Source organism: Ictalurus punctatus, chromosome 7, assembly GCF_001660625.3.
Source record: "Ictalurus punctatus breed USDA103 chromosome 7, Coco_2.0, whole genome shotgun sequence".
Taxonomy (NCBI): Eukaryota; Metazoa; Chordata; class Actinopteri; order Siluriformes; family Ictaluridae; genus Ictalurus; species Ictalurus punctatus.
This window is the reverse complement of record NC_030422.2, coordinates 26,663,273-26,690,072: the sequence shown is the minus strand read 5'-3', so window position 1 is coordinate 26,690,072 and position 26,800 is coordinate 26,663,273. Positions and strand designations below refer to the sequence as shown.

Below are 26,800 nucleotides of genomic sequence, written 5' to 3'. Positions count from 1 at the left end.
GTTGATTTCCACAAGCTTTTAATATCCTCCCTCTCAAGCCATCAGGGCCTGGGGCTTTATTAACATTAATACAAGCTAAACCTGCATCCATTTGGCAGGCGCCCTCATCCAGAGTGACTTACAATTATCTCATTTATACAACTGAGCAGTTGAGGGCTAAGGGCCTTGCTCAAGGGCCCAACAGTGGCAGCTTGGCAGTGCTAGGATTTGAACTCACGACCTTCTGATCAGAAGTCCAACATTTTAACCACTGAGCTAATGTCGGTCTAGCATTGCAGGTGTTTCCGAGTGCCGGTGCTCTCTTAGTGACAGAAAAAATTCCCGAGAGTAAATCCTCACAGGTGTGCCCACACCTTTCTCTCTAGGTGTCGAAAGGTTTCCCAAAATTAAGGAGAAAATCAAAATGCACGTGAATACAGATTTTCCAGTGAACTCCATTCTCATTTTCACTATCCCATCAAGTGATCAAGCACATATGCAACTTAGATGTAATGAAAACAACTTGGACAAACACAAACAAATAAACAAACAAACAGAGAAGCAGAGAAGCACTGGGTCTGCAGTCTGGAGGCACCCCGGAAGTCATTTTCATGGTTGTGGAAACCACAAATATTACTATTCAGTGTGCAACACTAAATAATTTATTTGACACTGGAATAAGAAATAAAGCGATTCAATGTCATCTGGAGTTCAGCTGCTGCTCTTTCGAACTGAGGATTTAGGCCAGTTGATGCACCACCAGTACAACGACACACAATCATTAATTTTTACCATATCTTTTTAAGAATAAGAGGAGAAACAAGTGATATGAACATGGGTGTTCATGGGCTTTATCTGAAGATAGAGAGACAAGAACATGGATCTTGTTACATTTACAAGGACTTCAGGAAGGAATAGGGGTTTCCCCATGTTGATTCTTCAGCAGTCAATAAACTCTTTGCAATTTGATAAGGGTGTCCTGGACGTTTCCTAATTTTGTGAAACTGTACAAACCCATGTCAAATATGGTCATTAGATAAGTGACAGTAACAGATGAAAAGAGATGGGGGTTTTTCATTGTGTGGCATCGGGGGCAAAGATAATAGATCAAGTTCTAAATAGAAAGCAACAAATACGCCACCCTGGGAATATTTACTAAATCTAAATAGGATCACAAAAATAGCAACACAGGTAGTGAAAGGCAGGAGACCTAGATATACAAAAATATAAAGATTTATTTATTTCAAACCACAAGATAAATACATTTTTAAAAATGGATCAGTGAAACAAACCATGAAGACACGTCACTGATAGTCACACATTAAGTGTAATTATAATATATGGTCCAAGCCATCTGAACATCAGAAATAATCATTAAACTTCCTAACCGAGGAACCGAAATTTACCCACTGGGAGTAGGTTAAGGATGGACACGATCTGCCCACCAAGCAAGGAGTTACACCACACACACACACACACACACACAATATTGAGAGCACAACACAGCACAAGTGAAAGGCAAAAACAGCACCAATAGATCAAACCCCAACCTTCAGCTCCTACAACAGACAGAAAATAAATGTAAGTCATGCAGGGGTTCAGAGATGGGACACAATGCCAACAGAACCAGAACCAATACAGACTGCATCGAGGTCACTTCAGTTCACATGATGGTTACTAAACAGAAGGGAAAAAAACAAATAAACAGAAATACTCATAAAACAAGACAGTCAAACTAATAATAATAATAATAAAATAATAATAATAAATAACTATTAACAAACCAACACAATAACACCAACAACCCAAACCTCCCAGTCTGTGAGAAATACAAGATGGAGAGAGAACTGGAAACCGGAGAACAACTCAAAACGAAACTGGAAGCAGGAATTCTCCCGTAACCATGACGACGAAGAGCTCCGCTACATAATAGAGGCGCAGTCCGCCTAAAACAAACACAATTACAATTTAAACAGAACTACACTCACATCTAAACAGACATAAATCGGCCTTCATACCGGAAATGTACGGGTTCGTCCGATCCAAATTATTACAGGGAGAAAAACACACGAGTGCAACATACATCCAAACAAAACCACTGAAAATATACTAAACAAAATACTGCAACAATGTGATTCCACTAAAAAACAACACATGAAACGGCAAAAAATAGGAATTACTCATTACTGCAGATGGACAACGACACTTTATTTACCAGTCGCGAAGAAAAAATCCGAGCTTTCTCTTTCTCTCTCTCTCTGTGTGTGTGTGTGTGTGTGTGTTGAAAAAGAGAGTGGCGACACTCTTTGATCTCGCCGCCACGCAGTCACGTGGTTCATGTAGCGCTCAATAGAGTGGCCCTGGGATGACGTCATGTCGTACTCCAACCCGGAAGTTAGAATCACTCTTGTTCCCTCGACAAAAACCCAATAGGATTTTCCCATAGGCTTTTGGATTATCGCAGAAAATAATCTCTGTGATCAACAAAACTTTACAATACTCACACGTTTTGTCCATCAAGATACTTTTCACAAACCAACACAACGTTTTATGAAGCTTGAAGCCTAATACAATCGCCAGAAATAAAAACCTAACAATATGCTGTAAACTAACTACACTACGGTCGCTTGACTTCAACGTCACCACCACCAAGCTTGCGTCGACTTCTCTAAACTTGATTTAAGAACATTTTCCATAATACAGATTTATTCAGTGGATGAATCTTCATCCACATTTTTGGGAATTGTGCACTGCACACCTGAACCAGTTTATCTGCAAAGTTTTTTCCTGTTCGTCGTGATGACGTTTAATGTCCCTGACAATGTCTTTAATCACATTTAGCAAATTGTTAGCAACCGCCTTTTTAAATACACGTTAAATCATTTTTAAAGTCCTGAGTGGGGTACTACTGGTGTATTTATGTCATACAATAAAACATGAAAATATTTTGTTCACCACAGGCCTTATTTTAGGCTTTTAACCAAAATTTGTATCAATTTTCAGTAAATATTAAAGCATAAATGTGCAGTGATTTCAACGTTGAGTATTTTTACAGTAGCACTTTATTTTCTGGGAAGTGATGGAGCGACAGCATTAATCAGTTTTTCTGTGTTTAATTTTGCAGGGAAGGGGGATTTGCTCCCATAACGTAGAATACATCTACAGTACATATGTATAAATATTTTTTTTTCATGCTTCTATTTATAATACATAATTACTCACAAGCTAACGTTATCTTATGTTAACCCATGTCAGTGATTAACAACAACATTAATTATGAAACTGTCATAGAAATAGTATATATAATTTTTTTTCCACTTTCACTGACTTTCATTTTTACCAGCTTGAGTTCTGATCATAATTACCAAACATTCATTCATTTTTAGAATTGTAACCCTTTAAACTATGGTTTCTTTACATAATTCAAAAATATTCAAAGCTCAGTAACCTTCTTTGACTTGTATACATGGGGTGGGATTTGTGATTTCCAGTACAATATAATTTCTTTCTTTCAAACGGTTCACACATAAAATTTTCAGTATACACATACAAACCATAACTCTGACATCCATACACACACACACACACACACACACACACACACACACACACACACACACACACACACACACACACACACTTATATCTGCATCATTTATTCAATTGGTCTGCAGTACTCTATAATATGGTAGAATCAGAAAAAAGGAAAAGCATGTATTTTCCCCAGAGGCAAGCTGAGAAAATAGTACACATTTCAGAAAATAAAACAAAACAAAAATTCAATGTTTGAAACCAAAACAAAAGCCTATTAACACAGAATGCCTTATTTTATGCTTAAACGTCACAGGATTAAATATTGCAGTTTGAATGGGTTTCAATGGGGACGTTTTTATCCTTAAGGTCCTGAGTGTAACTATTTTGTGTACCTAGTTTAAAATAAATTTATAAAAGCAAATGAGGGTGAAATATTAAAATTCTAATAACAATACACACCTTTTGCAAAATTTATGCTGTTTGCATTAACACAGACAGAATGATGAAAAAAAAAAAATGTCCATAAGGATGAACTCTAAGAGTTAAGACATTCACATAAGCATTCATAACAAGTGAATATCAATGAATGCAAGCAACTGCTCAGTCTAACCCAAGAATGAAGTTTGGTCAATAGTGATAAGATTTTTTATATTACTATTGAATGGGTAGTCTTCATAGAAACTCATTCAACCTCCTACAGTACAGGGAGAGAAAGAAAAAAAGAGAGAGTATTAATGAGCCCTGGTAAATTTAATCTCCTCCATAAACAGAAGAATATCTGCTTATAATAACTGACCAGTCTGATGTGTGTAGAGGTGTGTGTGGTTGTGTTGTATTACCTGCTCGTATTAAATAAATAAAATAATAATGAAAAAGAAATAAGAAAATCCCATCTGTTCAACAGCTGGAACTTGAGACTTACTGTGTCAATCACTATAGGGATATATCTTGCTTTAGACGTCTCTATCACCTCATAAAAGAGAGAGAAAAAGGTGTTATCTTAAGATAATGTAAAATTAATTGTCATGCAAAAAATGCTTAAGTGATGTTGGTCAATAAGCACATTTTAAATGCACTCAAGAAAATCTTCATGAACACATATAAATGATCCATCAGTCAATGTTGGGCTGCAGTTCCAACTCCACAGTAGAACTGCAATATTTACACAAGGGACTAATGGATTAAAGTTCAAAGTATCAAAGTTCAAAGTATCACCTAAGCAGAAGTGTACGTGTGCTCCTTTCAGAGAAAGTTGGAATCACCTGTATGAGATCTTTTTTTTTTTTGACATTCTCAAGAGTCTACAAGCCACTTTTTCTGGGAAATGAAATGAAAATTTTCATTATTAATCATAGGGAGCCATAAACATGAGGAGATGTGTTGTGCATCTTAAATTCATCACTGTATTCTATCTAACAAATATTTAAAATGGCATCAGTTTTGTGCATATGCACAAGCAGCTGGCCTAAGAGACTGTTTTGAATGCAATGGAGAGTGAATATATTCCACATGCTTTGTTTTTTTTCAGTAACAAGTCTTTTAAGGTTTAAGCAGATTATATCATGGTCTGCAGGGGCAGTTCCATCCAGGGCCACTAGAGAGCACCCTGACTGTCTGTGCAGAACTTCTTCTTCTGTTGTCTCCCTTATTTCCTGTTTTACCATGCTCACCTGTTTGTTGTTTTTCTTGATTAGTTATCCTATTTAGTTCCCTGTTTTCGTTCCTTTGTTGTTGGAGTGTTGTGTTTATTGCTTTACTTTCATTTGAAGGTGTTTGTACTATGCATAGTCTTTTTTGCTAGTTTAAGTATTTCTAGCCTTGTTTATATAATTTGCCTAGTTTCTGGTGGTCCTTGTATTCTGTTTTTTTCTGTCCTCATGTCTGTTTCTCTGAGTCTTTGTTCCTGTTCTCCATTTGCATTCATATCCATCCATGGACTCCATCATGACAGATAGTCAGTTTTACTGTTAGAGCTGTTAATAAAAGGCCTGGAATGAGACACATGAATTTTAAACTTTCTCTAAGGGAGCAAATATATTGTTCCCATCACAGTCTGATGGTGTGAATGTTGCTGTTTGTGTGTGTTATCTGTCTGTTTCTGATGAGACAGGACACAAGTGAGTAAACTCTGTGTTCTTTGTTAAGGCAGAACCAATAATCTTCAACATAATTCCGAACAGAGGTCAAAGTACAGGAAGGCAACGTCAAAGGAAGCAGATACATAATCCAAATAAAAAAGCACGCACAAGACAAACAGATTTATACAGGAACAGGAAACTAAGGCTCACTACTGCACTAGTAAACTCTACAAGATTTCAAGGAAGGTGAGAATCATCAGGATATAAAAATACAAACAAATCATGGGATAAACTTAGAACAGATGCACACATTAGGGAAAAGACCAACAACGAGAAAAGTGTAAAGACTGAACTAAAAACTGAAACAAAAGTAATGTGACACAAGTCATGTGGACCTCCCATAGAAGTGTTAAGTAGCATCAATACATGCATGTGCATCTTTGAGCCTTCAGCCTGAGAATGTGAAATGTGATCAGCAGTGCAAAAACAGTTTATCACATCCTCTCTCTTTCTAAAAGTTTAACTCACACTGCTGAGAAAAGCAAAAACACAACAGCCATTTTAAAGCACACTGATGAACAGAGTGGGAAATGTTCACTAAGGCTCATGGGAAATGTAGTTCTGTACCAATAGTTCTGAACTAAGCTGATCTGACATCCTGCCAATAATGTCAATATGATTGAGCATGTTTTACTCATTTTTAAAATGTTACAAAATCTGTATATTAATGTGACGTGGTTGACTGTGTGTAAATACAGCTGAATGTAAGAATAGTATTAAATGTTTCTGTAAGGCCTTTAGGACTTCTGAAACTATATCTGAAGACTCATGAGATGTAATATTTTGATGTAATATTGTTGGTAAAAAATTTAAGTCATTAGGCCTTATGAAAGATGACTAGGCATTAAATGAGCTACACATCTTGAGATTTTCTGAGCTATTGTCACAGTGATAAATCCTAAATAAAAAGTCAAAGTAAAAAAGGGGTTTTCCTTAATGCCTAACTGGGAGTTAGTATGTATAAGTGTTTCCTGATCTTTTGCTAGATAATTCCCACTGGATATTTAGTAAAGACTGAAATCTTGTTTTTGACAGACTTATTGTTTTTATTAAAATATTAAAACGTATCAGAACAAAAGCAGACTTCACTCCAAAACTTATCCGCACAGGTATTTACTTCATAAAATATTACAAAATAAGAATTACTCCATTTAATTACAAATATTATACTGTATAAAACCACAATGCATATTTATCCCTGAGTAAATGCTACATTAAGTAAATGGGAAATTAATTGAAAAAAATATTTTAAATTAATATTCAGTTTAAACAAAGTAATATATGTCATATAGCTAAAACAACAACAACAACAACAATAATACAAAGTAAAGCTTAAATAGTAAATATAAATGCATATGAGTATTACAATACATCAGGAAAATAAATCACTCCATTAAAAAAAATAATAATAAATTGCATGTTGAGAATTAAAGCTTTCAACCAAAATCACAGAAACAACATCACAGCCACTCATCACTAAAACTGTACTTACTGACAGAGCACATACACGAATGTGTTCTCTGTTGCACTGGGAGCTGCTGTTATTTAAAAGCTAGATGATAAAATAATGTAAAAACCTGAGGCTCAGACAGACGCTTCAGCTTCTATCACTCTATACGGTCTGTTGTCCTCATCAGGGTCAGCTGTAAAATACACAATCATGAACACTTCAAATCAGCCTCTTATTAAATGTTAGGGTTTAATTTTTTGGCTAATGAAGAACACTGTGAGGTCTTACTTCGAGCTCTGTAATATTTCACTGCCAGAATGATGGTCACCAGCACATACGGAGAGGCCGCTACTGCACTGCTGAGGAGCTTCAGTACCGACAGTGGAGCTTTTACATCTGATGGAACTGCAGGGAAAAATACCATGGATAATAAAATAATAATAATATAATTTACAAACTAATAAACTATAATTAATCATATATAAACCATTAATTTACTGGTCATATATTTACGTTTCATGCCAAAATATGAGTCTAATATTTCTCTATTAAGTCTGAACAGATGTCTTAATATGTTACTTTATTTAATAACATACAGGCGTTTCTCTGGAACATTTAATTGAACATTAGGCGAGTTATATTTGCTCTTTCCTACTGATAATGTAGAAGACATAAAATAAACATCTAAAACAAAATGTAAATAAAAATCAGGCTGGATTTTGGACAGTGCTGTATTGTTGAGCATGAGCTGAGAGGCTGGTTGATGACAGTCACCTGGCAGGTTAGTCACAGCCTATAGATGGTTTGTTGACTGTAAAGTGTCTAAAGTGGGCTTTAATAAATAAATTGTTAATGCTTGAAATGCAAGCATCTTGTCTAAACATTAACACAGAGTCTAACCTGCCGGCCTTTGATAATAACAAAGGTTTATCTGGTCTACAGTACTTCAAATACAACATAACTTGTTCTTATTTTACTCAAAAATGCTGTAAAAGTGGTGTTATTTCAAGGAGGTTTAATGAGATTTCTACACTATAAATTCGAAACAGTAATAAATATAGAGTTGCTTAGAAAGTGTAAAGAAGCAATAAGTCATAATAAATATTGTGAAAATGCTTTAAGAATGGAAAACTGACTCCAACACAGCAAAAATTTTATTTAAAGTAATATACGAATTATTTCTCACCTCTGACTGAAACCCAGCTTTTCGGTGACTCTCCTCTCTCTGGGTGTTTACAGTGGTAGAAACCTTCATCTGACATTGAGACAGTACTGATGGTCATCTCTCCTGTAGTCTGGGACTGGAGAACTGAATCATCTTTATAAAAATCAACACCAGAGTCTGATATTTTTGTGTTGCGATATAAACAGCGTAAAGTCAGAGGATGTCCCTCAGTTACAGGATGGACAGGACTCTCCAGGATCACATCACCATCTGTAGGAAAGAGAAAGAAGACACTGAAAACACATAGAGTCTAAAATCAAGTATAATTCTAACATTCAGACCTCTATCTGTTTCATGTAGCATTACTGTATGACCACATTGCCATATTTATGACCAAATGATTGTGGAAGATTTGACAATAGCAGGCTAAAATAATGACATTTGATTTCTAACACACTCCATTCTCTATAAGGAGCACTTTATATCAGGTAAGTCGTTGGCTAAAGCTATGTATGAGCTAAATGAATTATCTGATGAGCAGAGGGTTGTATGTTTAATGTTGTTGTTTGTTGTTTTACTCATGGGTTTTATGAATATTAAATATCTTCTTGTATGTATCTGCAGGCCATATCTACATATATACCTAGGCTACACAGTTCACTGGCTAGCTTTAGCTCACAAATAATGTCACCACAAACTTTTATTTCTATTTATAAAGTTACATAAAGTGATACTGCATTTACTTGATACTGCTAGGTTTCTGTAACTAAAACCCTCAGACTCTTGCCCGTGTACAGAGATGGACCGTGTGTTAGATATATATGTAGATGTGAATGGTAGATTTGGAATTTGGATATAGAACATGACTAGGTTTTGTAGCTAATAGTGCTATCCTGCCTGCAACACAAGTAACATCATAGATCTTAAAGAGCATGGACGTAACTTAAGAACTAACTATGAGCGTAGTTTATACATAAACGTTTTCATCATGTATTAAGGTTATGTGAATGTACAACTATGCAGTTATGTTAACCAAGGCAGAGTGATGCAGAGAGAATATCAGTTCATTTCTTTACAACACTTTAGAATTGATTTTTTTGTAAATGTTAGGTCCAGGTATGTATATTAAAATATTACTGATGAGAACATTGAAGACTCACTGTGCACTGTGATGTTGACAGGATTACTGCGTCTTCCAGATTCAGACTGACACCAGTAAACTCCAGTGTGTGATGTAGAGAGGAAGCTGATGTTACATGTAGATCCTGAAACTGATGAACAATCAGACACTGTCTCACTGTGTGTGTATCCTCTCACTGTCCATCCAGTAGAGTCACTCTGGTCCTCACAGCTCAGTGAGAGAGAGTCAGCAGTAAAGTGTTGAGTTCTGCTGGGATTGATGATCAGAGACACTGGAGGAGATTCACCTGAAACGCACACGTTATATATTATGGTTGTGAACAGAACAGATTAAACATGGAAAATTAATGATAGATAGATAGATAGATAAACATCATGAACAATTAAAATGTCATCAGTGAGCATGTAAAATAAAGCAATATGATAAAAAAAAATACTTAGATAGTATGTACTTGTCTTATCTTTTGAAATTTTCAAATAAAAAAATGTCAAAAACAAAAAAATACACGAGTGTCATACAGTGTTAATCCTTTAACGTCTGAGAAAACAGCAGTGAGTTCAGATTTAGTAACTACACACCTTTCCTAGTAGTTACTGAATACGGTGTAGGATGAGTAACTGAATAATAAACTGTCAGTTTAAAGAGTTAATGCTCACTATTTATTAACAATATACATTATGTTGAGACATGTTTATAAATCATCAAGTAATTAGATTTTAGTAATTCACTGGTCATTACTGGAATTTATAAAATTCTCATGAAACATTATCATGGATAATAAAATAATAATAATATAATTTACAAAATAATAAACTATAATTAATCATATATAAACCATTAATTTACTGGTCATACATTTACATTTCATGCCAAAATATGAGTCTAATATTCCTCTATTAAGTCTGAACAGATGTCTTAATATGTTACTTTATTTAATAACATACAGGCGTTTCTCTGGAAAATTTATTTGAACATTAGGACAGTTATATTTGCTCTTTCCTACTGATGAAGTAAAAGACATAAAATAAACATCTAAGACAAAATGTAAATAAAAATCAGGCTGGATTTTGGACAGTGCTGTATTGTTGAGCATGAGCTGAGAGGCTGGTTGATGACAGTCACCTGGCAGGTTAGTCACAGCCTATAGATGGTTTGTTGACTGTAAAGTGTCTAAAGTGGGCTTTAATAAATAAATTGTTAATGCTTGAAATGCAAGCATCTTGTCTAAACATTAACACAGAGTCTAACCTGCCGGCCTTTGATAATAACAAAGGTTTATCTGGTCAACAGTACTTCAAATAAAACATAACTTGTTCTTATTTTACTCAAAAATGCTGTAAAAGTGGTGTTATTTCAAGGAGGTTTAATGAGATTTCTACACTATAAATTCGAAACAGTAATAAATATAGAGTTGCTTAGAAAGTGTAAAGAAGCAATAAGTCATAATAAATATTGTGAAAATGCTTTAAGAATGGAAAACTGACTCCAACACAGCAAAAATTTTATTTAAAGTAATATACGAATTATTTCTTACCTCTGAATGAAACCCAGCTTTTCGGTGACTCTCCTCTCTCTGGGTGTTTACAGTGGTAGAAACCTTCATCTGACTTTGACACAGTACTGATGGTCATCTCTCCTGTAGTCTGGGACTGGAGAACTGAATCATCTTTATAAAAATCAACACCAGAGTCTGATATTTTTGTGTTGCGATATAAACAGCGTAAAGTCAGAGGATGTCCCTCAGTTACAGGATGGACAGGACTCTCCAGGATCACATCACCATCTGTGGAAAAGAGAAAGAAGACACTGAAAACACATAGAGTCTAAAATCAAGTATAATTCTAACATTCAGACCTCTATCTGTTTCATGTAGCATTACTGTATGACCACATTGCCATATTTATGACCAAATGATTGTGGAAGATTTGACAATAGCAGGCTAAAATAATGACATTTGATTTCTAACACACTCCATTCTCTATAAGGAGCACTTTATATCAGGTAAGCTGTTGGCTAAAGCTATGTATGAGCTAAATGAATTATCTGATGAGCAGAGGGTTGTATGTTTAATGTTGTTGTTTGTTGTTTTACTCATGGGTTTTATGAATATTAAATATCTTCTTGTATGTATCTGCAGGCCATATCTACATATCTACGTAGGATACACAGTTCACTGGCTAGCTTTAGCTCACAACTAATGTCACCACAAACTTTTATTTCTATTTATAAAGTTACATAAAGTGATACTGCATTTACTTCATACTGCTAGGTTTCTGTACACTAAAGCCCTCAGACTCTTGCCCGTGTACAGAGATGGACCGTGTGTTAGATATATATGTAAATGTGAATGGTAGATTTGGAATTTGGATATAGAACATGACTAGGTTTTGTAGCTAATAGTGCTATCCTGCCTGCAACACAAGTAACATCATAGATCTTAAAGAACATGGAAGTAACTTAAGAACTAACTATGAGCGTAGTTTATACATTAAAGTTTTCATCATGTATTAAGGTTATGTGAATGTACAACTATGCAGTTATGTTAACCAAGGCAGCGTGATGCAGAGAGAATATCAGTTCATTTCTTTACAACACTTTAGAATTGATTTTTTTTTGTAAATGTTAGGTCCAGGTATGTATATTAAAATATTACTGATGAGAACATTGAAGACTCACTGTGCACTGTGATGTTGACAGGATTACTGCGTCTTCCAGATTCAGACTGACACCAGTAAACTCCAGTGTGTGATGTAGAGAGGAAGCTGATGTTACATGTAGATCCTGAAACTGATGAACACTCAAACAGTGTCTCATTGTGTGTGTATCCTCTCACTGTCCATCCAGTAGAGTCACTCTGGTCCTCACAGCTCAGTGAGAGAGAGTCAGCAGTAAAGTGTTGAGTTCTGCTGGGATTGATGATCAGAGACACTGGAGGAGATTCACCTGAAACGCACACGTTATATATTATGGTTGTGAACAGAACAGATTACACATGGAAAATTAATGATAGATAGATAGATAAACATCATGAACAATTAAAATGTCATCACTGAGCATGTAAAATAAAGCAATATGATAAAAAAAATACTTAGATAGTATGTACTTGTCTTATCTTTTGAAATTTTCAAATAAAAAATGTCAAAAACAAAAAAATACACGAGTGTCATACAGTGTTAATCCTTTAACGTCTGAGAAAACAGCAGTGAGTTCAGATTTAGTAACTACACACCTTTCCTGGTAGTTACTGAATACGGTGTAGGATGAGTAACAATAATAAACTGTCAGTATAAAGAGTTAATGCTCACTATTTATTAACAATATACATTATGTTGAGACGTGTTTATAAATCATCAAGTAATTAGATTTTAGTAATTCACTGGTCATTACTGGAGTTTATAAAATGCTCATGAAACATTATCAGATAATAATGATTACACAGCTGTAAAAGTTTCTGATTTTTGTGCTACCAATTTATTTATCTGCTGTCCCTCCATCCCCCCTACACACACACACGCACACACACACCATCATTGCTGATTTATTTCCTCACCAGTGATGCACAGTGGCTGTAGGTTACTGTCCCGTGTGTGAAAGACTGGTTCTCCTCTCTCTGCTCTGCACATATAAACTCCTGTGTGATTCACAGTAACATTAGTGAGAGTGTAGGAGCCTCCAGATCCTCTGCTGCTGTCTGAGAGGAGCTCTAAACCATACAAGACATTGCCACGACGGCCTGTTACTTCAATTAAGCCGTTTCTGTAGGGAACAACAGTGTACCAGCTGAATGTCCAGCCTGTAGAGGAGTGTTTAACCTCACAGCTTAGAGTCACTGAGTCTCCTTCAGTCAGCCAGTGCAGTGGAGACACACTCACTACTGTCTCTGCTGCATCTGATGGACAACAAATGTAAATAAATAAAATCAAATAAAGTCATACAGAGTGGTAATCTTGTTATATATAATTAATGATAAAATAAAACAAACTCACACACTCACCTGATACAGTGAGTGTAACAGCATCACTGATCTCTGAGCTCTGAGAATCACTGCGTCTCCACCCTCTGCAGGTGTATTCACCACTGTTATAATTTATAACTGAGCTGAAGCTGAACTCCTGTGTTATGCGGTATGGGTAGAGTGTGTAATCTTTCTTATACCAGCTGTATGTCCACTCAGTGTCTCCTCCTCCCTGTATTTCACATCTGAGAGTCACAGTCTCTCCTCTGAACACATGTTTATCAGGCTTTATGGTCACCACAGCTTTAGGACTCTCTGTAAGAAAATTACACTGATATAATACACAGATTAGATCTCAGCACTATTATTAAATCAGAAGCAACATTTGTAGATGGAATTCTGATTTAAGATAACCACATTCAGTGCACATAAATCATTCGTACATTATCAAGCTATATCGAATCATCACTTAATAACAACTGAACATCTGAAATGATGATGCACAAGTAAACTGATTCAATTCCTTCAAAAATACTCAAATTTATTTTTTTTAAATGAAATAAATTAATTGCAAAATTCAGAACTAAAAGTACTAAAATTAACTAAAAGTTAATAATAATATAATATTTATTTTTGATAAGTATGATTTTTTTTTTAAAGTGACAGTTTTCATTGTGAAGTCATCAAAATAAGAGATTAAACAAAAAGTAGCACATTACAGATAATGTCATATGTTATCAGTGACAGTAATTTACAGAGTAAAAATGATCTTCCTAATTCCCCAAAACTCCTATTCACTTACATTGAGGGAAAGTTCAGAGCCTGGCTCCAACTGTCAGAACGAAGAGTGCACACGGCCTGAAGCCTAAAAGTATTGGAACGCTAACATGCTAGCAACAGGCTCATTCATGCTAGCAAAATGCTAGTTCATTCTACTCATCTATGCTAGCAACATGCTAATTCATGCTAGCAGAATGATAAAACATCTCTCCACCTTAATAGGAGATAACAAAAACAATTTGAGATTTCTATTCAACACTAGCAAAATTAACTAGGAATAAAACCACTACAGAAAGAAGCACTCAATCATTACATAGTAGTGAAGATTTCATGAAATTTTTCATTGGTAAGATTGAAAATATTAGATGTGAAATTCAGGCTATTAAATTAAAACCAGACGGTAATTAAAACCAGACACTAACCCTATAGATGATAATAGAGCAATATCAGATCAATGTTTAGAATGTTCTACTCTTCTTAGAGAGACCGAACTAGCTTCATTAATCTCTTCAGCAAATTCATCAACTTGCATATTAGATCCTGTACCTACATGTTTCTTTAAACAGATTTGTCCTGGAGTAATTGAACCACCTTTATTTTTTTTTTTGTCTTTAATTTATTTATTCATTTTCATATGGTTCATTTACATGTGATTCATTTACATGTGATTCATTTTCATGAGATTCATATTCAGGTGATACATATTCATGTGATTCATTTACTTATGATTCATTTACATGTGATTCATTTTCATGAGATTCATTTTCATGTGATACATTTTCATGTGATTCATGTGAATCACTTTTAAATATAATCAATTCTTCCCTTAGCACTGGCTATGTACCTAAATCACTTAAATTAGCAGTTATTAAACCCCTGATTAAAAAACCTGACCTTGACCCCTCTCAACGGTCCAGCTATAGACCTATATCAAATCGCCCCTTCATCTCCAAGATCTTAGAAAAGGTTGTAGCACAGCAACTATGCCCATACTTGTATAGGAACAACATTCATGAAATGTATCAGTCAGGATTTAGACCTCATCATAGCACAGAGACAGCGTTAGTTAAAGTAATAAATGACCTACTACTGGCCTCTGATCAGGGTTGTGTCTCATTGCTTGTGTTACTTGACCTTAGTGCAGCTTTTGACACTATAGATCATACTATTCTCCTTGATAGATTAGAAAATGTTGTTGGCATTAAGGGAACAGTCCTCTCCTGGCTCAAGTCTTAATTGACGATCGTTATCAGTTCGTAGATGTAAATGGAGACTTCTCCACACATACCGAGGTTAAATTTGGTGTTCCACAAGGTTCTGTTTTAGGCCCACTGCTTTTTACATTATATATGCTACCTCTAGGTCAAATTATTCGTAAACATGGAATTAGCTTCCACTGTTATGCTGATGATATACAGTTGTATGTTTCAGCGAAGCCAGAGGACAGACAGCAGCTTAATAAAGTTGAGGATTGTGTAAAGAACATTAGAAGTTGGATGCTAACTAACTTCCTTTTACTTCATTCTGATAAGACAGAAGTACTTGTATTAGGACCACGTGTAGCTACAAGTAACCTTTCTGATCACATGGTTACTCTGGATGGTCTTTCTATTTCATCATGTACAGCAGTAAAAGACCTTGGTGTGATTATTGACTCCAGCCTATCATTTGATGCTCATGTAGATAATATTACTAGCATAGCCATCATTCATCTCAGAAATATTTCTAAGATGAGAAATATATTGTCACTACATGATGCAGAAATTTTAGCTCATGCATTCGTCACCTCTAGACTAGATTACTGTAATGCCTTACTGTCTGGATGTTCCAGTAGGAGCATAAACAAACTCCAGTTAGACCAGAATGCAGCTGCTAGAGTCCTAACTAGAACCAGAAGATATGACCACATCACCCCGATCTTATCTACACTGCATTGCCTCCCAGTGAAATCTCGCATTGACTATAAAATACTATTATTAACTTATAAAGCACTAAACGGTCTCGCGCCACAGTATCTAAGCGACTTTTTGGTTTTCTATGATCCGCCACGCCTACTTAGATCTAAAGACTCAGGCTATTTGACGGTACCTCGAATAGCGAAGGCTACAGCAGGGGGAAGAGCTTTCTCTTATAGAGCCCCACCGTTATGGAACAGTCTTCCAATTAGTGTTCGGGACTCAGACACAGTCTCAGTGTTTAAGTCTAGGCTTAAAACGTATTTGTTTACTCAAGCTTACCATGACTAGACTTTCTGTTACGCTAAGCACATTCCTGATAATCTTTTCTCTCCTTCTCTCCTTCTGTCAAGCCGCACACGGTTTTATGGAGATACTAAAGATCCTGATCCTCTCTGTTCTCCGGACCTGCCTGATCTGTTTCGGATGTCCTACCTCTGGATGGAGCTCTCATCTACTCCAATTCCAGATTGCTGGGACTACGGCTGCTTCTAAGGCCAAACAGACTTCATATAAATCCATAATGAACTTTTTCACACTATCTGTTGTTACCCAGATGAGGATGAGTTCCCTTCAGAGTCTGGTTCCTCTCAAGGTTTCTTCCTCTTAACATCTTAAGGAGTTTTTCCTTGACATCGTCTCCACTCAGTGGCTTGATCAGTTGGAATAAATTCGCACCTTTAATATCTATATACCGTGTTGATATTTCTGTAAAGCTGCTTTGAGACAATGTCTATTGTAAAAAGTGCTAAACAAATAAAATTGAATTGAATTGAATTGCTAACAGTATATAAATCATGCTAGCAACAAGCTAATTAACACTAGAAACATGTTAATTCATGCTAGCAACATGCTAATTTATGCTAGCAATGGGCTAAAACATGATAGCAACCTGCTAAATCATTTTAACAGTGTGGTAAAATATGCTCATTCATGCTAGCACCATGCTAACTCATGCTATCAGCAACATGCTAATTCATGCTTTCAGTGTGCTAAAACATGCTAGCAACATACTAAATCAATGCTAGATACATGCTAATCCATTCTAGCAAAGTGCTAATTCATGCTAGCAGTGTGCTAAAACATGCTAGCAACATGCTAAATCATACTAGTTATTGCTAGTAATATGCTAATTAATGTTAGCGATGTGCTAAAACATACTAGAACATGTTAATTCATGTTAGAAATGTGCTAAAACATGCTATCAACATGTGTTAAACATGCTAAGTGACCATAGCAACCACCCAGAACACCCTAGCAACCGCCTAGCAACCACCCTAGCAACCACTCAGAGCTCCATAGCAACCTCCTAACAACTGTCTAACAACCATCCTGAACACCTTAGCAACCACCGAGCAACAATCTAGCAACCACCCAGAACACCCTAACATCCCACCTATCAACCACCCAGAACACCCTAGCAACCGCCTAGAACACACTAGCAACCGCTTAGTAACCATACTAGCAACCAGCCAGAATACCCTAGCAACCACCTAGCAACAACCCAGAACCCCCTTGCAACCGCCTAGAAGACCCTAGCAACTGCCTAGCATCACCCTAGCAACCGTCTAGCAACCGCCAAGAACACACTAGTAATCGCCTAGCAACCACCCAGAATACCCTAGCAACCGCCTAGTAACACCCAAGCAACCACCCAGAACACCATAGCAACCGCCTAGCAACACCCTAGCATGCACCCAGAACATTTTCTACCGAAGCTAAACTAGTGTTGTTCCACTTGCTTTTCAGCTCACCTCACACCAGCCCTGCTCAGCCGTGCTCACACTGTCTCTCTCTAACTTTAATAACATGATTTAGCTGAAAGAGTTCTCTGTATGTAGCTGTGTAAATGTTGCTATATTGTGACTCTGCTCACATGTTGTTTATATGTTCAGTGTTGTGCAGAATCACTTAACAGAAAGTCTCTTACTCACCAATAACATCTACCCTGAGTGCATCACTGTAGTCTGTGTAGTAGACTGGGTTTCCTCTTCCAGCTCTGCACCAGTACTGACCTCCATCATAGACACTAACTGGGCTGATGGTGTAGGAGTGTGTTTCAGTCTCAGTCTCAGTGCTCAGTGTGTGATTGCTCCAGTAAAACTTCCATCCATCAGACGGCGGCGTCAGTGTACAGTACAGAGTCACTGAGTTTCCTGTCAGTACAGCTCCTTTAAGGCTTGATGTGAGTTGAGGTTTAGGTTTTTCTGTTAGAAATGAAACACAAGTTCAGGATGTGAAGTCTTTACTACACTAATCACTTCTACAGTAAAACAGTATTACTCTCTCTGTGATGTCACTAAACATCTTATGACTACTTTCAAATGATTTTACAATTTTCAGTTAGTAAAATGATGAGAATGAAAATAGGGATATTAAATGTAAATCTTCACTGGGATTGAAGTGAGGGTCAGAAAATAACTGCTGTGTTTGATGCAGGTCTCTAATCTCTCTCTACTCTACATCAATTTATTTTTATGGGTGAATAGATTAGGGTTGCAGCGGTATGACATGTGAACGGTACAATAAAAATCTCAGAAAATATCACTGTTTCACGGTATTACACTATTATTATTATTATTATTATTATTATTATTATTATTATTATTATTATTTACAGTGACCCTTAAAGAAATGAAAACTGAAGATTTTTTTTTTGAACAAACACTATTATAATTGAAACTTGATTTTTTTTTTTTGTAATAAATAAATAAATAAATAAATAAAACAAATCCCTTGCGAAAATAAATAAAATAAATGAGAAATTATGAGGAAAAAAGGAGCAGGACCTGCTGTGGCTTTACAGTTCACACTTTTTTTTTTTTTTAAACCAAATAACGTTCTAGGAACATTTTCTGTAGGATCTTTTTTTTGTAAATTAAAACTAGCCTTCCCAGAACATTGCAGGGTTTTTTTGTAACAACCTAAAGAGAACATATACAGAACATCCTCTAATTGTTATTTTTAGATCAGTTTAGATAATTGACATATCCTTCAAGCACTGGCAGATCCAGGGGTGGGGCCAGATGGGCAATGATTGGCCCCATCCTGTCAATCATCTCTGATCTACGTCAGAGCGCCCCATCAGCTGAGTCGGTTTGTTTCAAATTCAACTCACGTAACCATTTCTTTCTGCTACATCTCCTAATGGCAGGTGTATAGACAGTGCAGTTTATCGTCCTCGTTCACTTAAGCGTCAATGGTAAATACCTATTCAACACTTTAACTAACATCTCAAAGACATTAGTGTCACTGTCACTTAACTTCTTTTTGTCTAACGCTAGGAAGCTAGTTAGCTACAACAGCACACTAGTTAGTTTATTAGATAGTTACCTAGGCTAAGCAATGTTGGATGGTAGCTAAGTGAAGTATAGTGGCTGACAAATAAAACTATAATGTTTGGTCATGCCACACAGCCCCAGTCATTAACTGTTGTAAATTAAATTAATGCTGCGTCCCGTATAAGTGGCAGCTGGAAACTGCACAGAGACTTCAACACAGAGCTCTGACTTGAATGGAACACAGCAAAATGCTAATGTTAATCAGTGAAGCTCATTTTTAAGATGAGCATTTTTGTTTTAACTATAGAGTTTGACAGAGGTAGAAAACATGAAGAGAAAGGATGAAAGACATTCTGTGGTTTCTGACCAAAACGAAGCCCAGCCTGTTAATACAATGCCAGTGGTATTATCATAACTAGTTGTCTACGTTCAGAATAGTTAACTATATGCTTACACACTTTTTAATAGTACATTCATTTTGATTATATCTATATTTATATTGCATTATAAGGTCTTTATAAATGTGCTCATTGTCATGTATCAGAGAAGGAACTACAAGTCCCATCAGCCACTGCATCATAGTCACATGACCACCTGTTTCTGTTAATGAGCACTCATATATATATATATATATATATATATATATATATATATATATATATATATATATATATATATATAGCCACTGTTTGCAATGCGTTCCTTGTCTTATGTTTGTCTTTATTTACCTTTGTCTCTACTGCCGTGTTTTGTTCTTTGGTTTGGGTTAGTCTTTGCCACAGTGTTTTGCCTCTATGTCATAGTGTCTTTTGTATTTTGTTTGTTTCTTTATTAAAACTTTAAAATTCCGCATTTGCATCCATCTCTCATAGTGCTCATGTGTACATATTTGAGTGTTTTCCTCCTCACAGTGAGCTGTATGTAAATGATCAACTCCCTGTGTATCACCTGATTTCTAAGACTGGCTTTACATCCTGATTAGAAGGCGAGTGAAACCTTCAGGATCTCTTTTCAGGAACACCACTGAGCAGATCTCAGTTAGAGGACAGTGACACTGACACATGTTTCCTGATGAACATGATGTGTCCATTAATGGATGGAGGTCTATCTAGTCTCCTGTTAGATAGCCAGTTTTATACTTTATCAATCTGTTAGTCCTGCAAAGTGATAACATCCAAGGCAAATTTTATGATAAATCCAACTTTTTTGTCCAATTAAAAAAAAAAATTAAGCAACTAACTCTCACATGCAAGAACAAATGCAAGGAAACCGTTTATTTAGAAGTATGTGCTTTTGTTTCTATGGTGTTTGCAGGGACACTTCCCGTATCGTCATGGCAATGGTTCGTGCCCAGGCCAGATTACGTCAGAGCTTGTTGGAAAATCATTCTAGAATGCTCAGACTTTAAACAACTGACAAACTCATAATTTGTCACATATACATTACAACACAGTGAAGTTATTTTTTCACCAGCTTGTTAGGAAGTTGGGGTCAGCCATGATACGGCACCCTTGGAGCAGAGAGGGTTAAAGGGCTTGTTCAAAGTAGCAGCTTTGCAATGCTGGGACTTGAACCCCAAACCTTCTGATCAGTAACCCAGAGACTTAATCGTTGAGCCACCACAGCTGACAGAGTTAACACACAGGCGTCTGTCTGTGCAGTGTGAACCGGGCTTTACACTCAGTGGTTCAGTATAAAAGTTCGACCCTCGTCTTCACTCATTCACACTCAGGCAGGTCTCCACTCGAGCATGTTGATGTTTCTGAGCATTTTTGTTTTAATTACAGAGTTTGACAGAGGTAGAAAGCATGAAGAGAAAAGATGAAAGACATTCTTGGTGGAGGGTTTATTTACAAATTTCAACCACTTGACTCAGTCATCTATAAAATGAGCAGAGTGCCTTTTACATGCATATTAAAGCAAATAAAAAAATCTAATAAAAACTCCAATAAATGAAATGTACATAAATCACCTGTTTGTGTACAGTGGATGAGTCCAGCCAGCACTAAAGGTTCAGAGGGAAACAGAAATGACACGTTAATTAAAAGATAAAACACTTGGGGGGGTGCTGTTATAGGAAATTAATGAACAACAGGGTGGTGTGATGTGGCCCAGTGAGAAGCAGGTTTACTCTTACCATCCCAAAGTAGATGATTTTCCAATTACTTCCTGTTATGGAGTGTTTGAATCCTGTTATACCACAGTAATTTACCACCAATTACAAAGTTTCAGTTTATTAATGAACTACATTCCCCTCTGAAACTATTGTTACAGCAAGGCCAATTCAATTGTTTTTACTGTAGACTGAAGACATTTGGGTTTGAGATCAAAAGAGGAATATAAGAAGGGTGTTCAAAATTTCAGCTTTTATTTCCTGTTATTTATAAAACAACATAGAACACAGCACATTTTGCATCAGACCACCTAATTTGTAGGCAAGCAAAAAAATATTGGAACACGTGACTGACAGGTGTTTCTTCCCAGTTGTGTCTTGTTTGGCTGATTGTTTAAACAATAAATCCTGTAGCTCTGAACATCTACTATGGTTTTAGCCTTCAATTTCACCTGTGAAGACTGCATTTGTTGTTAAAAAGGATAGGCCATCATGAAGATCAGAGAGCTGTCTATGGGAGAAATGCAAGCCATTTTGAAGCTGAGCAAAGAGGGAAAATCAACCAGAGGCATTGCACAAACATTGGGCATAGCCAATAGAACAAATGAAATTGAATAGAAAACAAAGAACCCCTGGTGTACTGAACAACAGACACCATATGGGTCAGAGAAGGAAAAAAAACAACAACAGCTGATAGAAATATTGTGAGAAACCCAAAAAACAACTCAAGTCAACTGATTTATATAGCACATTTGAAAACAACAGAGTTGACCGAAGTGCTTCACAACCAGGAAATTGAAAAACAGTAAAATTACAAACACAAACACAAACACACACACACACACACACACACACACACACACACACACACACACACACACATCAACAGCAATAAAAACTCCAACAAGAACTGCATATACAAAGTGTGATCAATATCAGAACAAATATCTCAAGTACTCAGAGTTCCCCCAATTCAAATGCCAAAGAATAAAGATGTGTTTTCAGCTTAGACTTAAAAATCTCCACTGATGGGGCCAAGCGAATATAAAGTGGGAAATTATTCCATAATTTAGGAGCAAGTACAGAGAATGCCCTTTGACTTTTGCTTAGACTGAGGGGCATTTGGAGATATGTAATATAATGTAGAGCCAAGTTATGTACTGCTTTCAAAACAAATAATAAAATCTTAAAATCAATCCTGAACTGAAAAGGCAGCCAGTGAAGAGATGATAACACAGGAGTAATATGCTCCCCTTTTTTTGTTGTTGCCAGATTTGTCTGCAGATTTCTGCAGAAGTTGTAGGCAGGACAGTTTCCACTGACAGAGACATGCATAGAGTGAGTTGCAGTAGTCCAATCTAGATGTAATAAAATCATGCATAATTATCTCTACATTTTTAAAAACTAAGAAAAGGTTTTAGCTTTGAAATCATCCTAAGCTGAAGAAAGCTGCCTTTAACAACAGAAAGCTAAGGGTTGAGTCAATTATGACACCAATATTTCTCACTTTCTCAGCTATTGCTAAAAGAGCAAGAATACTGGTTATCTTCTCTGTGTGTTTTGGTGGACCAAATATAATAATCTCCGACTTTCTTTCATTTAGTTTAAGAAAGCAGGACTCTTCCTAGAGCTGGCCGCCCGGCCAAACTGAGCAATAAGGAGCAATAAGCAATAAACCTGATGGTCACTCTGACAGAGCCCCAGCGTGTCTCTGTCAGTCAGCCAATTTGTAACATCTTCTAAACAGTGCATAAGGGACTTTAGAGACTGATTGTTCCCAAAAAGAAAGATATAACTGTGTATCATCTGCATGACTATGATAAGAAATGCCATGATGATGGCAGATAGAGCAACAACATGCATGTATAGCAAAAACAGAATAGGACCCAGAATAGAAACCAGAGGGAGACCATGTTTTAGGATAACCTAAACTTAAAAGAAGGATAGTTTCCAGTGTTCAAAGAAAATGTTCTATCATATAAATAAGAATGCTGACTCGAATTCTGACTTCATACAACAGTCAGGGACATCACCAACAACCTCCGCAGGGCAGGGGTGAATGTATCACAACCACTGTTCGATGAAGACTTCAAAAGCAGAAATATAGCAGTCATTCCACAAGATGCAAACCACTCGTGAACATTAAGAATCAAAAAGCTACATTGGAATTCGCAAAGAAATACAGAGATGGGCCACAAAATTTCTTGAACCAAGATTAACCTCTACCAAACTGATGGAAAGGCTGAAGTGTGGAGAAAGAAAGGACCTGCTCATGATCCAAAACATGCTCATCTGTGAAACATGGTGGAGGTAGTGTCATGGCTTGGGCTTTCATGGCTCCTCCTGGAACAGGCTCACTAATCTTTATTGATGATGGGACTCATGATGGTAGAAGCAAAATGAGTTACAGGAAATTTACAGGAACATTTTGTCTTCCAATCTACATTGAAATACATCCAAATTATTCAGGAAGAACTTTATCATGAGCAAGACAATGATCTAAAACACACTGCCAACTCAACAAAGGACTTTATCAGGGGGGGAAAGTGGAAGGTTTCATACAGGCCAAGTCAATCACCAGACATTTCACCTCCTGACGAGGAGACTGAAGGGAAACACCACGGAAACAAGCAACAACTGAAAGAAGCTGTAGTAAAAGCCTGGTAAAGCATCACAAAAGAAGAAACCAACTATTTGATGTCACTGAGTCACAGGCTTGATGCAGTTATTGAAACAAGGGATATGCAACCAAATATTTAGTGTTTACTCAAAAGTGAGCAAGAGTACATACTCTTGCTCACCTAAATATTGAGTGGTCTGATAGAAAAGGTTCTGTTTTATGTGTTTAAGACATCTAGATGTAAATACCTGGAAATAAAAGCTGAAATTATTCAAATATTTCAGCGTTTAGGAATTATTCAAATCCTAAACTCTCATCTCATATCCATTTTTTTTATCTCAAACCCAACTGTCTTTTTTTTATAGCGCAAACAAATAAATTGGCCTTTATGTTCCAATAATTTGGGAGGAGACTGTATATTCTGTACTTATCAACCATTTATAGTCATGTTCAGTGCTGTGTGATAAACACAGGATGCAAAACACAAGTTAGTTCTTGTTATTACTTGTGTTATAGCTGTTATAAACAGTTGTTCAACGTTACAAGTTTCTGTTTTTTTTTTCTTCCACACTTAAAGTTACAAGAAATGTAGAGGCAAAAAATTTTGTCATGTTGCCAAAAAACCTATACACTCATTTCCAAATCTAGTGGAATAAAAACTTTGCAATGGAGGAAAAACTACTGATGATTACAAAGCACAGATACTCGAGACTCTTTTCATACATGTTAAATAAAGTTTCTTCACAGAAAACAACAACATATCAACCATTATGCATTCTTCTTTGTGAAATAACACCATTTCCTCCACCATACAATCTAGCTGTTACTACAGAAAAGATAAAGTGTGAGAACATTAATATAAACGTGTGCTTTGCCTTGCAGCCTGCATTGTTATACAAGCTTCTGTTATAGAAAATGTATCCACACCTTCTAACACAGTGGTTCTCAAACTGGGGGCCGTGATCCCTTGGGGAGCCGCATAGAAATTCTAGAACATTATTATTTATTAAATTGACTTTACCTGTATGTAAGTCCGGCTTGTCAACCTTTGAACTATGATGTACATAAAAATGAGAAATATTAATGAATTAAATTAATTATACACAGCAAATGAAGACATACACCAAACAGAGACATCCGTTGATATACTAATGTCCTGTTAGCCACACACACCGATAAATCCTATGGCTATTCAAAATAGATAAGTATTTAGATAGAGGACATAGTCTATTACCTGAGAAAGTTAACGCAGAAGAGCCTAACTTGAAAAAAATTAAATTGCCACAAAGGGATGCACCCTACACAAGGAGGGCGTCACACTGAAAAAGTTTGAGAACCACTTTTCCAACCAATCAGAATAAAGAATTTAACCGCACTGTGGTAAATATGAATTATTATCTGTTAAACACAGGCCATATTAATGTGTCATGCAAAGCTGAAGTTGTATAAAAAGTTAATTTCACACTCTATATGTTATAATGATATTAAATCCACAAATAGATTTATTCAAAGCAGTATCTGTTCTGTTGTTGAACACAGTGCCATGTCTCTATTAATATAAATGTCTCTCATTTAGAAACTGTCACTTGATTTCCTGTCTGCTTGCCACAGTCTCCTGCTAAATGCTACGCCCTGCAGCATTTTATGGTATATCTACACGAGCAAATTCTTCACTTTTGCAGATGACAGAGTGCAAAAACTATCTCCAAACAAATTTAAAAGGTAAAATATTAAGCAAATACCGACTGCCAATGCATAACAGCAGCTTTTATGTTCTGCACACGTGAGAGACAACAGCATGCAATTGCTAAAAACAGTGTTTGTTTAATGACTATTTAATATTTCACTCATAAAATAAATTGGGTCGAATGTAAACACACCACAACAAAGCAGAATGCACAGTTCACGCTAAATTCAGTATCAAACCTTAACTAAAGACTAATCAAATAATCACACAGAACCTGATTACAGGACTCTCAGCCGTTAATTCAAAACTTAATTCACTACCAATCACTGTAATGAAGACACACAGAGAACATTTACTCACAGAGAAACACACAGAGTGGACGGAGCTCCATCCTGTCACACTGATGACTGACTGAATGAGAAGTGTCTGTGTTAAAGCCTCGACACTCCCTGTGTTCTTAAACACCAATCAGACTTCAGAGAGAGAGAGAGAGAGAGAGAGAGAGAGAGAGAGAGAGAGAGAGAGAGAGAGATGATGTTGTTTCTGTAAATGAGGATAAAAAGTCTTTATGTCTTCATTTTGCTGACACGAATAACAGCAACTGATCAGCATACTGTAAGCAGTCAGGAAACTCTTGGTGTGCTGTTATGTTTTTTATTTTTAGCCGAAGGTTTGAGCAGATCATCAGTTTTACTGTTAGAGCTGATAGAAAAATGCCTTGAATGTGACATATGAATTTTTACACTTTTCTAAGGAAGCAAATATTTTGTTTCAGTCACAGACTGATGGAATGTTGCTGTCTGTGTGCGTTATCTGTCTGTTTCTGATGAAACAGGACACAAGAGACTAAACTCAGGGTGTCCTTTTTAAAGGATAAAATTTTTATAATTCCAAGCAGAGATCAACATTCAGGAAGGCAACATCACAGTAAGCGAATCCATAATAATAATAATAATAATAATAATAATAATACAAATAAAAAAGCAGGCACAATACAAAACA

At 36.2% G+C, this 26,800-nt stretch overlaps 3 protein-coding genes across 5 annotated transcripts in view; all 3 read right to left on the bottom strand.

The window, feature by feature from the left end:
- LOC128633030 (carcinoembryonic antigen-related cell adhesion molecule 5) overlaps window positions 1-2,864 on the bottom strand; it is a 50,210-nt gene extending 47,346 nt beyond the window's left edge. For all 3 annotated transcript variants that reach the window (XM_053681517.1, XM_053681519.1, XM_053681518.1), the window contains exon 1: window positions 2,195-2,864. The gene's annotated coding sequence lies outside the window, so the exon portion shown is untranslated. The remainder of the gene's footprint in view (window positions 1-2,194) is intronic.
- Window positions 1-9,698, bottom strand: part of LOC124628344 (uncharacterized) — a 72,170-nt gene extending 62,472 nt beyond the window's left edge. Inside the window, exons 1-2 of the mRNA XM_053681524.1 lie at window positions 9,427-9,698; window positions 8,288-8,536 (exon numbers count right to left, since the gene is read on the bottom strand). Coding sequence (XP_053537499.1) covers window positions 8,288-8,384 — 97 coding nt within the window. The 5' untranslated portion in view covers window positions 8,385-8,536; window positions 9,427-9,698. The remainder of the gene's footprint in view (window positions 1-8,287; window positions 8,537-9,426) is intronic.
- A 1,174-nt stretch (window positions 9,699-10,872) lies between these two features.
- On the bottom strand, window positions 10,873-15,854 carry LOC128633106 (Fc receptor-like protein 5). Its single transcript, XM_053681839.1, has 6 exons — window positions 15,836-15,854; window positions 13,402-13,716; window positions 12,958-13,296; window positions 12,084-12,350; window positions 10,942-11,190; window positions 10,873-10,886 (listed from the first exon to the last, which is right to left on the bottom strand). The coding sequence occupies exons 1-6, from the start codon at window positions 15,852-15,854 to the stop codon at window positions 10,873-10,875; spliced, it is 1,203 nt and encodes a 400-aa protein (XP_053537814.1).
- Between the last annotated feature and the right edge of the window lie 10,946 nt (window positions 15,855-26,800).